General features: G+C 36.3%; 1 protein-coding gene across 1 annotated transcript; it reads right to left on the bottom strand.

Annotated features, from left to right (window-relative positions):
- Positions 1-1,237: 1,237 nt before the first annotated feature.
- Positions 1,238-14,427, bottom strand: LOC104460127 (transformer-2 protein homolog alpha-like; the record flags this gene model as incomplete). Its single annotated transcript, XM_010086092.1, has 5 exons — positions 14,404-14,427; positions 6,527-6,661; positions 5,937-6,070; positions 4,295-4,466; positions 1,238-1,426 (listed from the first exon to the last, which is right to left on the bottom strand). Coding segments are annotated over exons 1-5 (654 nt in total), but the record flags the coding sequence as incomplete, so codon positions are not given.
- Between the last annotated feature and the right edge of the window lie 216 nt (positions 14,428-14,643).

The following is a 14,643-nucleotide window of genomic DNA, read 5'->3' as shown; positions in this document are numbered from 1 at the left end:
CACCGAATTCAAGAGTGAAAAAAAATATAAGGCTAAAAGTTAGAAAAGAGTAAGCCACTAAAGATGGATATACAGATATCCACCCCACTGACTCCTCTCTCAGCCTGTCCTAGTTATAGCGAGAAAACACAGAAGGGACACTAAAGGAAGTTTTGTGTCCTTTTACTTACCCCTATAACCTGCAACTACACACATACACACATCTACAAACCCTACTCTTCCCATAAACTGATTCTCTGTTGGATCATACCACAAAACCAGTCGAAGATCAGAAGTGAGTCTGGTTCAAACAAGTAATCCACAATTTTTTTTTTTTCTATTAAAATATCATCAATTAGCACCAGTTTCATCTTTTCAGCTACTGACAGCAGGGTTGATAGCTGTCACCCTCCCTTCAATGCTAAGTGCGAAGAGTCATACCCAAGCATTATGAATACATTTATCAAAGGTAAACAGAATCAAACAGCAAATCTGAAACATGTGCCCAAGACTACTAATCCATAAACAAGATGCTTGAAGTCTGCGACTCAGTTTGCCCAAAAGAGATAATCCCACAGTGAAGGCTTAAAGAAAAAAAAAAGAAAAAAGGATGTCTCTTTGCTTTTAATAGCAATTTAATCTACAAATTGCAGTAAATGTCATTAAGCTCACAGTACCTTACACAGTTAAAAAAAGTACTGCTTACTGTGGTGAAGCATAATATAGGCTGCTGTTCATATTCTGATCTTTCCTTACACATCAATTATATTAACAACTCAGTCCAGCTGTAAACAGCCATTCATGTAACTAGCAAAGTCACTGACCAAGGCACAAACCAAGATAAACCCTACTATTTTTCAAATGCACGATGACATGCTTTTGGAGAAGAAAATGGAAATTTAAGAAAGTCTTCATAATTTTGATAGATGCAGAAAACTACCTTGAAAAGTTACCTTTCAAAATATTTCAAATACTAGGAGATTTCTATGTCTGTTCTAAAGATTTACTTTCATTTTGAAGTAATAGATTAAAAATCAAAGCACAATGCTCATTAGTGATTCAATACAGATAGGTCATGCTCAAAATTCACCCAAGCATCTGAACATTGATCTAATACGCTTCATCTGTTTAAAAGTGCCATGTTGTTTGAAAAAAATACTTTAACTTTTTGGTTTGCTCGTTTAGTTTTTTTAACAGATATTTGTGAAAACAATGCACAAAGAGCACATCTGTTAAAAGTAGTAAAGTAGGCACTTACCTCTTTAGAATCATCAATTCTCTCAAAATAAACGAAAGCAAATCCTCTTGATCGTCCAGTCCGTTGATCATAAACCACATTAACACCAGTCAAAGGTCCATAACGGGAAAAGACTTCACGCAAATCTCTCTCAGTAGTATACAAACTGAGACCAAACACTCCAAGACATGTATTAGGATCTGGATTAGCCTGGTAAGACAAACGTTCAACTCCAAATAAGTTTATAAAAAACAAGTAATACATGCTCATATAAAAATTTCTCACTTATTAAAAACTTTTATTCTGAAGAAAACTAAACATAGTTTATTACAAAGCTTAACACTTCAACAATTATAGTTTCAACTGTAAGATATTTTCAAAAAGCAACTACATTCATTATTTTTATTTTAGAAAAAAGACAAGACAAACTTCTCATGTTGGTGAAAAACCGATGATAAAAAGCTACAGAATAACAGGAACCTATTTTATTAGTAATTCACACTTGAATCACCACTGGTACTAGAGAGTTCATGCTACCTCCAGTTGCATACACTAAATGCACATGAGCCCCTAAGCATGGACAGATGAACTGTAACTTAGCTGCTACCAAAACTTCCTCACTCATCAACATTTCCCATACAACTATACTGAAAGTCAGCATTCACATTTGAAAGTTTACCTCTGTCTGCTTGTAAACTGGATGAAAAACACCAACTTCTTCCATCTAGATAGTAACAAGTGCTGAAGGCCAGTTCTGTGAAACTGTAACCCAAAAGCATGCATGCTTTTCCAGAGCAAGACTCTTGCTTCTTTAACATGATGTGGGATACAGATCTATTTAATACATTTCACTTCAAATAAAGGGAGTCAAATATGAAATTGCTCAAGGCACAATTTCTCTATTAGGTTCAAAGTTTCTCTACATGCCAGAGAATTCATCTAATGCCAATTCCACCGGAATAATTATTTTGATCAAAATTAACTTTTTCAGTTAAGCTTCTGGCACAAAATGGCAGCAACAGGCATAGGGATTTACTGTTTCTGCTAAAATAATAACTTGAAATTGACACAGGAAAAATTTGTATTTTAGTTTGATTTTCAAAGCCACTGATGCACAGTAATTTACACCTCAGAGCTTGCCTTTCAGCCTGATTTAGATCTTCTGTCACGTTCTTTCCAGAGTTTTTGTTCAGAAATCCATTGTGAAAATAAGATGCCCAAACTACTCATGTTTTTGAAGTGTCTTTATTTCCATTTGTCAAAGTTCAAACTCTTGTTTTAAGACCTGAATCTTCTACAAGTCCTTATTATAGTTGAAAAGCACAACAAAAACTGGCAGTTTGACATTTGAAAGTTTTAATTATGGAGTAAAAAAAGAAACATGAATCTGTATATTTCAAGCTATCTGATAATTCAGTGGCATTAACGGCTATACTTTTATTACTGAAACTCTTGTGAGTCTTATGAAATATTTCTGTCTTTTAAATCATTGTTTGGACAAGTCCCCCCACAGAGTACATATCAGTGTTGTCCTTTTTTTACATCCCTTTTACACTTAAATCCTACCACCTTTTCTGAGGCAAGAGAAGTACCAAGAATCAGTCTGTGCACCCTAAGCCACAAGTGACAGTTACATCACTACTGCAAGGACTAAACTGACTGTGGAGGACCAAAAGAGAGCTTTTGTATTAGGTTTTTGTGCTGCCTCCCATTAACATAGTATGCAACCTGTCTCCACAAGATCAGAAGTGGCAATATTGCTACCAATTTTCCTCATGTCTTTAGGACCTTGCTAGGTGATTCGAATCTGATTTTAGTTTTGACACTACTAGAACTACTCCTTAGAATTAATGTGAAATTTTGTGTGAAAATAAATTTAATATTTCACAGAGTCATCTCCAAGGCAAAAAGAATCCTTCACAGAGAAAAATATTCTAATATTTCCTAAATTAGTAAACTGAATTCATTAATCTTTCACCAGAAAAAATCTGCGAACCCTTTTGAAGTTCAGTTATTCCTGGCAATTTTTCAAGACATTAGATTAATATTTACTACATCATGATTACACAGTGGCAACAATCCTCAAAAAGCATAACCATGAATGCTGCTTCACAACAGTTTAAGCCCCTGTACGTCAGCACTGCTGTAGTCTTGCCCTTTTCCACACACTCTTGTCTTCTCCCTCACATTGGTATTATCTGGTCCTAGTGAGCTGCCTCACCAAGGTAAGCCTGCAAAAAAAACTATACTCTTTTTTTGACAGGATTAGTAACAACTTCAGAGAACTTAAACCAGATTAAAACTAATAAAAGGATCAGAAAACTACAACAGCCTTCACCAAGGAAGAGGCAGACCTGTGTGTAACAGCACTCATTTAGATCAGTCTGAAATGATGTGGAACCAGAAGCTAAGGCACTGAAATGGATTATAATGAAGGCCATTAGGAGAAATCTCTCAGAATAACATAAGATTAGAATCTTAGATCTTGGTTGGTATACATTTTAAGAGACTTGCCGATCCTTTTCATAACTGTAAATTTTTCTAGTCTATTAAGATTTACACATTAGCTAATAACACATGGGTTTATTTCTTGAAGTTAAACCAAATTAATTACTCAGAACTATAAAATCACAAGCAGCTTTCAACATAACATGCTTTATGTTATAAGCAAATAAAACACTTGAGAATTTCATTCTTTGGCTCTTCTAGTCAATCTTACCAATAATGTCAGGTTGCAAGCACGTACAGAAAAAGGACTTGTTTTTGTGAAGGGTACATGTACTTGGAACTGTAACAAAATTAGAAAGGGTTCTACTTCTAGAGCAGGGGGAAGCAGATGCCACCCTATCTGCACACACTGACTTGCAATGGGATGGTTTTCAATAAATTTCTACAACTGGCCTGCCAGCTGCAGGCCCAAGAAATAAGTGCCCAGCCGTAAGGACAGAGATTGCTGCACTCCCCTGGCAATTCCCATAACCTCCAGTGACAAGACAGTAGGTCTGGAGGTAACCTGGACTACACTGATGTAAGCAGCAATTGTTTCATTGATACTCAGCCTTGATGAACATGACATACTCTGCTGCCAGTGTGCCTTCTCCTGTTGGACATTGGAGAATGACTACGGCTCCTTCGACGACGGTATTCTGGTGTGTACGATCTGCTTCGAGAACGTCTCCTATGGGAATGAGAATGGGAATGGGATCTGGAACGAGTGTAACGTCTGTGCGAATGTCTTCTCGATCTGGATCTTCAACAAAAAGAAAGCTTTTAGTTAGGCCATGTGCTAATAATATATTGAATTGTAAGCCTTACATTTCCTAGAGAAAAACCTTTTTTTAAGAGGCTCTCCACAATTTAAATAGCTAAGTGTCTTCTACTTTGCACATACAAAGATTGCACAGATCTCCAATAACCTCCTTGGTAGCATGATTTTTAACTTTGTGAGAGTGCTTCTGGCATACAATGAGGATTGTATTCATGACAGTTTTTGGGAAGTTCAAAGTTTAAACTTATATTGTGCATACTACAGTGCTGCGGTATCTACAAAGGAAATTCACCCAGGCTTGAAAACTATTCAAGACCAAAAAAAAGCCACCCTGCTTAACTCCTCAAGCATGTCTTCACAGACACCTAGCCAACGACAAGCTCAGTTTTAAACAGGCATCATTTCATCAAAGTTGCATGATTTCATATGGACATTATATCCTAAAAGGTAGTTAGTTATCTGGCTAAATGCTGCAAGAAGATAAGCTATAACATTAGGCTGAACTTTGGGAATTCAGAGCACAGTAACTCTTTTTTCGGTTGCCCTAGTATAAAGTATATAAATAGGGTTGGATGGATTACTGATCTCTCCCAAGAACTGAGCAGGGGGAACAACATAATACTATGCAATTTCTCTTCCCCCTCCAGAGCCGCAAATTTGTTTTCTGGTTCCTCTATTGATGACAGAGGGATTCAGTAGCTCTCCTCATTTCCACCAGTTTGATGGTACAAGGGAAGAGAGAAGATAGGTAGTACAACCCAGGTAATATTTATGACATATTTAGAGAAAAAAACCACAGACATTCCTCCTCTACTCTGAGCATGCTCTCTCAAAACCAAGAGCTTTGCCTCTGCACACACACACTTGGGGTAGGAAAGGGCAGAGACGGACATGTGCAGCATCAAAAAGTAACTTAAATCCTAAGCTCCCACAAATAAAAAAGTTATCCATGTCTAATTTAAGCTGCAGTTTTTGTATTTTGTTTTTAGAGCCTCAATTTTGTTTTCAAATCCTCCCCATGCAGCATCTTCCAACATTTCCAACCGTTATAGAGCTTACTCCTTTCATCTAACCCAGACTAACTTTGCTGCAGTTCTCACTTGACTTTTTTTCTTAAAGGGGGGGTTCACACAGAGTTCCCCCACCCCCCCAAAGATTTTGGGGGAAGGAAGCACGAGCTTTTACAGAACTGAGATGCAATCCCTCTTCCCTCTTCTGGAAGATATAAACCTACAAACTTTAGTTGAGATTTCCAGATTACTTCTATTTATATTGCTTTCATACCCATGCTTTGCTACTCATGGAATCTTTCCCCAACTTTGTCCACCTATATAACCACTAACATGCGAAGGTTTATAATTTTTGTAACAAGGAGAAAATAAATCTCAATGTACTGAAGGAATAGGCATAAGCAGTAACACTTCATTACAATGAATAACTTCCTGGACATACCTTGACTTTGATCTTGACCTAGAGTGCGATTCAGAATGTTTGGAAGCTCTCGATGGGCTGCGAGATCCTGACCTGCTCTCCGATTTTACACGAGCAGGACTCCCAGCTGGAGATTTTGACTGGGAGCGAGACTCCTAACAAAAAAGACAGTATTAAAAATGGTATTGGCTGTATAAATGCCTAACTCCTAACATTTAAAGTACAGTAATTCTACTATATTGATTGCTCCTGAAAAACAAATGGTTAGGCAATACCCTCCAAAACAAATTTCATTTTGCTAACCCACTGTTAATATTGTATGCTTTCCTCAAATAGGTCCCTGCTTGAACCAGATCACCAATTCTCTATTAACTAAGTAATCATGCAAATTCATCTACAACTTGATCATACAGACACTGGAACATAAACCATACATTTACTTAACCTAGGACCCATTCATTCTTCCAGATTCTTTTAATTCTACTTCACTCTTGCTTTCTACTTTTCTTCATTCTTCATTGAGTTTTTCATTTTTCATACTTCGTGTATTCTTCCCCAATTCAAACAATTCATTATAGCCTCAAAAAAACATTCAAGTGCTTCTATCTGACCAATCTTCTGTTCAATTTTTTCCCCCATTCAATTTTAATTTTCTGATCTTTAATACTTTTCATTAGCCTTCTTTTATCTTGATTTATCTTCCACATTCTTGGAAAAAACTCTTCAATTTCTTCACGAACATTAACCTTAATGGAAAAAGAACATTTAGTATATTTAAGCACGTGGGGATTATAAAACTCTGCTGGAGTTCAGATGTTATCTACCAAATTTAAAAGCCAGCAGGTAAAGTGCAAGAAACTATTTTATAAAACAACTTAAAAAAAAATATCTTTAAAACTGTATAAGTGTCTATGGTCTGACAATAAGCTTACTGAGTTCTCAGTGTTTTACTGTATTTTCAAAGCTACCCTCCTCCCCTTTTAGATTTTTCTGCAAGATACATAGACACACTAAACACTAGCACAAATATATTATTGATATAAATAACTGTGATTTCCCCCCTAAAATAATAACTAGGCACTTCTCAGTATCAAATATCTCAAATTCTACTCCTACACATTACTAAGACACTCTCAGTTCAACAGAATCCTAAGATTTCCAGTCAAAATCTATCTATGCACATACTTACTCACATAATACATATACATAGATATATGCAAGACAAATTATTTTTCTTCCTCATTGTTATCCTGTTTTCCTTGCATACAACTTAATCCATATAAAACAACATGTATAATAGTGCAGTTCAAAGCAATACAATAAATGACAGGAGGGTTTTTTTTTCCATTATAATGCACACAAGAGAAAAACTAGGAAAATAAGCAAACAGAGTAGCTTAGGATTTCCTCACTTTATATTTATACTCTACAGCATTTCTAGGGAGATCAGCTATAAAAAAAAAATCCTACAGCATAGTATGCTATATGCATCTGTAACTTGACAAAAATATACAAAATTCTTAATGAAAAAACACATAGCAAGTTCCCTTCCCATAAGTTTCACATTTTATTTGCATAATTTCTCCTCCCGCCTGTCTTCACAACGTTTTTCTCAACAGATTTCTTACTCTACCTACGTCCAGATTTTCATTTGCTTTTGCAGTTAAATTCTTCAGTACTTCAGGCTGAAGTTCTTTTCAAAGGACACTGTTCATTTCAAGACAATAAATCCCCTGGAAATGGAACCTGAGAGACGTCCTTATTAACAAGCATTACAGCAACACTACCTTTCCCCTTTACCTCAATAAAAAGGACAAGGGACACAGAGAGTGTCACCTACTGGGATGACGTGCCTGTCAAAATTATCAACAAAGGCCAAATTCAAAGCTTGGCTGTGACACATGGATCATATAATCAGGTCTGCATTACAGGTTACCCTTATTAAGCTAGCTTTCTGCTGATCTAGCTACATGATTTTCACTGAAATAAAGGATGTATGTGCCTCGAAATATTACCAAATTTTATTTGGTGTTTTTATTTTTACATTTGAAATCCACCAGTCACTATAAAAAAAATACATTTCCTTTTAGAAGCACTGATGTCCTTTTAAATTACCTCGCCTCTATGTTTGTACTCTTCATTGTTTGAGAGCCTCCTTAATTCTTCCCTTTATACTTCATCCCCTGCAACAATTACCAACTTCTCAGGGAATTATTTCCACTTTCCTCCTTAGTAAGAGTGATCAGCAATACAGAAAAACATTTAATGTGACATCATTCATATTTAGAAAACATCCTTCAATAAAAAGACAAGGAATTCACCCTTCTCAGTCACTCCTTCATAAAGATACTATGTTGTCCATGCTTTTTGCATTTGAAAAATCAATTCTTGAACAATAAGAATTTTGGAAACTTGAAAAAAGCATAAAAGGAAAAAACAGATACGGCACAATGTAAATGTGTTGGTAAGTGCCAAAAATACCGAGGACTGAATCACTGCCATGCAATGTAAAAGTTAGCTTAGTGTCTTATCCATTCAACTGAAGCATATTATGACACCACCCACAGAGTTCCCAATAGTGTCAGTTATGACAATGAATCTGTACTAAGTTGCCAAGAGCAAATGTTACGTCATTTCACTTAGGTCAAGTCCCTTTGGAACTACTTGTTTAAGCCCTTTTGGGGCTGCACTCACAAACACACAACTTGAAAACCTGAGTGACAGAGGTGACAGCGAAAGTTCTTACACATTTCCAACTTCCTCATAGTAACTATAGATGTAAACTGCAGCTAAAGAGAGATTACCTGTTAGCAGTTGCATACTGTGTCTGTCATTGGCATCTCATCTTCTGATTCAACATAGATCACCTAGTTATATCTCCTACAGTGCTTCAAAAGGAGACTAAGGGAATCACAATAATCTGCAGGAGTATCAGGACTTATGGCTGACATTGAAAAAGTACCTAATAAGATTTATATCAGAAGACTACAGGCAGTTATTAAGAGATTCAGAACACTGAGTCAAAGGGAGATTTAGAAGAATTTTCCTCCTCTACTTCCTACTACAACGAAATAATTAACAAGCTATATCTTAGTCTATATCACAGACAGACCCAATTGTTCTGCATAAACAATTTTTATCCATTCTGCAACATGAACAAGAAAATTAAAGTTAACAGTCTTTCTTAGTATGTAATCTTTAACAAGAGCAAACAGACACCTCTATTATCCAAAGCATTAAACTCTCTCAATTCTGTACTAGTCTTGAATCCATACAGACATTCTGATCTTGGCTCCACTGTTATCCCAGATAACCACTGCTTAAAAGAGAAAAATAAAATTTCTCTCTGGATCCTCAACATTTTCTTATCTTTCTGTTCTAAAGATCCTCAGTCATTTAAGGGCCACAGATAAGACCGCGTTTCTTAAACTCAGTTTCACATCCCATAACTGTCTTACGCAAGTTACGTTAAGTTAACGTTAAGTTACGTTATTACGCAACTGTCCAGTCACTGCTTTCACCCTTATGAACTTACAGGCAGATACTCACTGTGACCATGTCAAACTATCTAAATCTGCTGTCACACAGCCTGTAGGAAGAGAGAGTCAGCTAACTTCCTAGTATTCTCCAGATCAGACTTCCCTTTCAAAGCAAATGCTACATTTGTCAATAACATGGCAAAAAAACACAATCCCCCCTCCAAAAACAACAACAAAGAAACCCCAAACAACAAAACAAACTAAAAACTACACCAAAAACCCCACATAAAATAAATAAATCAATCAACAAATCAATAAATATGAATCAATAACAGCATGCTTCCTCAGAATAGGATGTGGAACCTTCCTCAAGTACATAACGGGAAATGGGATTAATGATTCACCAAGAAGCAGAACTTGGAGCTAAATAAATCACTGTAGGTGAACACAAAATCTAAAGACTGCAGCTTCAGTTACTGATTCTCTGGATAAGAAGATACACAGCTAGAAGCATTAAAAGAGAGCACTAAGGAGTAGTTGTCATCCTTTCTACCTTCTCTCTTGACAGAAAAAAAACACATGAAATGTTGTGGTATGGAAAGGATATCCCCCCCATCTCCATTACCTCATGACCACATAAACCCAGTCATTGCACAACTATCAAAAACTTTACATGGTCCAACTGAGCAAGACGTCACTCATGGGCATTTCATCCATACTGGTACAACTGTTTAAACCATATAATCAATGCAAGTTCTATCTATCTTCTATCTATCTATCTATCTATCTATCTTTATCTTCCTCACATCCTTCAAAAGAAATGCTACTTTCCAATATAATTACTGTTTTTAAAACATTCCAAACACTTCTACACAGAGTACAACTGCAGAAGTCTTTAAGAAGCAGTCTTTCAGTTTTTCATCTGTCATAAGAGGGTATGATAAAGAACATGGGTGGGTAGACAAAATTGTTCTTCCTTTTAGACCACTCTTCTGTCCTGAACTTTGCCATACCTTACTTCACAGCTTACCATTTCAGACAGAAAGGCCATCAAAATTTAAAGTGAGACCTTAAATAAAAGGAACTGAATAACCTTAAATTACACTTTCTATAGCACAACAGGGGAAATTAAATGTGAAGGAAGAAAAAATAAAAAAAATTAAATCACCCAGAAATTTAAGTTGAAATTCATTTAACCTTGTTAAGAAGAAATACCAATCCCACATGGCGTGGGGGTGTGGGAAGGACAGGATGAAAAGTAGTCTAGTAATACAATTAAGCCAGTAAAATGATAGTTCAGACTTACAAAAAACCTGCTAAAAACTCCTGCCCAAACTAAAAAAATAAAGTCCAAGTTTATAAGGGGACAGAAAAATATAAGCAGTCAAGAAAGAAACGGAAATTTAGCAGCAGCCTACATTAATCGGATAAACTGTCGATTTAGTAACATCGCATTTATAAGAAAGGACAAGATTATATTTTAACCACTGTTTTGACAGGAATCTACCAACTTTCCCTGAAACTCACAAGAGAAGTTAAATAATTTTTGCTTTATGCTGTGCTCTGTCACTCTACACTAAAAATAAAACTGATCCCTTAATCTAGCTGTTCTATAAATATTTCAATATTATACGTAATAAGTTTCTGTATAAAAAGCAACTCCTAAGTTGTGCTATCTTGAAGACAAATATATTTTAAAAGTTACCAACAGTAGCAAACTTTATGCATTTCTCAATGATACTGCTTTGATTAAATGAAAAAAAAAAAAAAAAGGAAGAAGCAGCTTCAGCAATAAACTTTATGAAACTACAAGTTACTCTACTCAGAGGCTTGAAAATATGCCTCTTCAGGGAGGCATATCATATATGGAAGACAGGAAATGGAATTTGTTTTCAAAAAAGAGCAGTCTTCCCAGCTGACATGGTCCAGAACAACCTAGAATTTGTTAAGCTTGATTTAAAAAAAAAAAAAAAAATTGACTTCCAGAAAAAGCCTCCTTTGCAACACCGATCATTAGAAACCAGAGAGATCACAGCACTCTCCAAGTGAATGCAGAACTCCTGAGCATACACAGACCATCAAGCCTGTATTTCAAAAGGTATGGAAAGCAATGTGCCTTCCTTTCCACAGAGGTGGCAGACTGGCATTACAAGAGAGGTTGAAGACAACAGCGAAACAGAATTCCACTCCCTGTGCTTGCATACATATGAACTATTTCCTTCAATAAGATGGCTCACATACAAAATTGTGTATTTCTTTAACTGCTTTATTAGACTGAGATCACTGAGACTTGCTGAGAGCGGGAAGAGGCATCTCATTTGAATGAAGACAACCAATCTGGAGTTCTAAAATGGAGTTTTATCTCTGTTCTGATAAAAAGTTTTATCTATTTAGACAAACACCACATTAATACTGGTAGAAAACTACTAAACTTTTAAGATTACAGAAATCAAACATTAGCAGCTCAAAATAATAACTGATCAAAGTTTCAAGTGGAGCTTCTGAAGTACAGGTTTGTTCAGACTCCAATTTGTTCACTGCTCTGGGAAACATTGTAATAAAGTTGCATCACAGACTGCACACCAAATGAATAGTTATTAAAAATAACTGAACAAATATAAAAGGAAATAAGTTGCCTGTCACCTGACAGCAATAAAAGACAAAAAAAATCTCATTTGTCTAACCTGCTCACAAAGAACATTCAGTGGTGACAAAATCCTATTAATTTTCCAAAATTCAAGTCACTGGATAAGAAGCACGATTTCACATCTTTTTTTCTTCTTATTGTCCATAAACTTAGCTCTAGCACACCCACTAGATTTCTAATTCTTCTGTCAATTGCTTTCCCTTAAATCACCATGCTTGCTTGAGGGAGGGATTTCTTCTCTTCAACCAGCCACATTGTTGATAGAGAACTTGCTTAAGTTGAAATAAAATTACACAGAAGTTATTTCCAAGATTACTCTAAATTCCCTGTTCAGAATAATTAACATTATAATATTAATAGCATCATTTAGAGGCAAAGCATATACATGGGCAGTATCTAAATGCTGATAAAATTAAGCTTGTTTTAAAAAGCAAAATTCTGATCATACTGTGGGAAAATTTTAAAAAATTAACTGAATTATAATTATTTTTATATTAACATTTTTTTCTTCACAAAGGAAGTGGCAAACCAGGAAAACACTTTCTAATTAATCTCTCTCTAAGAAACAACTTCATACCTATCAGTAAGCACCTTCATATTGATATTGGACTTCACTACTTGCAAGAACTTTCACTGAAGTGCTTTTGGGACAATATGCATCAACACAGATAGAATATAAAAGGACTTAAACTAAAGTCAAACTCCCTTACTCCTTTGGCATTTAGTTTTTTAAAAGCACATCACACTATTTAGTATTTACAGTGAAGGGGAGTGGGGGGGAGGGGAGAGAACCGAAAAGGTACTCAGAATTATTATTTGTGGCAATTTACAGGAAAGCAGGTTCCTTACAAACTTTCTTCCAGTTTCTGCAGTTCTTTCTCCTATTGAAAACTTATGCCACATTATCTCAGTTCCACATGCCTGCATCTAGCAAACTGAACCACCAAGAACCAAGAAGTTCTATCCAACTGGGAAGAGCAGACTAAAGCCCCAAAGTTACACAGGCTTAATTTTATGTCTGTGAGCACTTTCAGCAAAAATGAGATATAAAATGTTACAGCCTGAAATATAATTTATTATAAGTACTTTAGTAGCATCAACAACAAAAAAAATTACTGAAGAAAAAAATAACTGCTTAAGAGTGTTCCTCATTAGCAGAACAAAAACACCAAACTATAAATGAATCAAGTACCTGCCACTATGTTCAGTTAAAAAAAAATTCCAGTAGACAAGACACTGCCACATGCCAGATTGATTGAGAAATTCCAGTATTAAGGGGAAAAAAGAATAGACCTTTTCTAAATGAAAACTCAACACAGTCAACAGCTCTTTCCAACAGGTAAATTTTCCACCACGAAAAAAAGAACAAGTAGACTGAGAAGTAACAGTAACAGCTACGTAGGACTTCTCAGATTTCACATACTCTCAAAACGCTATTTTACTTCTATGTTCAGAAATACTGAAACCACACAGCTATATCAGCTTTGCAACAGATCCATCAATGAACCTAACACAAGGGTTCTGTGGATGAACCTAACATAAACATTTCCTAACAGTAAACCACAGTGGGAATACAGACAAGAAAATAATTTAAGAATAGAGCTTACTGTAAAATGAGAGACTAAAGTAAAAATTTTAAAAAATTAACAACAGAGCATACTTGTTTCTCAGCTTTTCTCAGACTTAGTCCGTTTTCCTTTCAGAGATTAGTTTATTCAGCTGAAGAGAGCTTAGCTACATAGCCATCTTTGTCCAAGCAATCAACAAAAGAACAGATTTTGTTTACCTCACCTGAGGAACCAGCTGCAGTCACTGCACAGCTAGGTACAGCACTCTCAGACTAGGGAATGTTTTTTTCTTTTAACTAACACTACAAAAGCATAACAACATTCGTGCAATAAAAAAAATTTTTTTTGAATATTATACTGCTCTTCCAAAATTTCACTTTCCCCAGGCAGTAAGCCTATGTAAGTGCAAAGGTGCTGTCACTGGTTCACCAGAGAAAGTCACCAAAAGGATGCTCAGGTGTTCATTTAAAACAGCTCTTAAAGAGTGAACAAAAAAAAAAATTCCAAAACCTCTGCAAAATTAAAAGAAGTATATCGTGACAGAGGAAAGAGCACACACTTCATTCCTCTTTCAAGCAGCTTCTAATTCCTGCTTGCCCTGATCATCACTAAGAAAAAACACTGAAAATGGAAGGGACCAGTCATACGTGTACAAGAAAAACTGCAGCAATCGGAGGGAAGAGAGAAGAAACAGGCCTAACAAGGTTACAAAACCATAGCAGACTGTTGAGAGAATTGAACTGTCTTCAGCTGCATGATCAATGAATTTCAACGGTTTAACAAGGAAGGCCACACCTCCCCGACAGCTTCAGAAGCCATGTCCCGAAGATCCTGTTCGCGGGCCAGCAGCCAGGAGAGGCAGCGCACCTCTCACAAAAGGACCCGGTCCCTCCTCTTTACGCGGGCGGAGGCCTCGGCTACACCGCTCTTTTTGACCGGGAGCCTGGCACTTCCCGCAGGCAAAGAGGTTGGGGCAGGGCAACGACCCCCAGGCCTAGACCCGGCAGACAACAGCGGGCTGGGACAACGGGCCGC

This window comes from Pterocles gutturalis, unplaced genomic scaffold (genome assembly GCF_000699245.1).
Source record: "Pterocles gutturalis isolate BGI_N339 unplaced genomic scaffold, ASM69924v1 scaffold47235, whole genome shotgun sequence".
Classification (NCBI taxonomy): domain Eukaryota; kingdom Metazoa; phylum Chordata; class Aves; order Pterocliformes; family Pteroclidae; genus Pterocles; species Pterocles gutturalis.
This window is presented reverse-complemented; position numbering and strand designations above follow the sequence as displayed.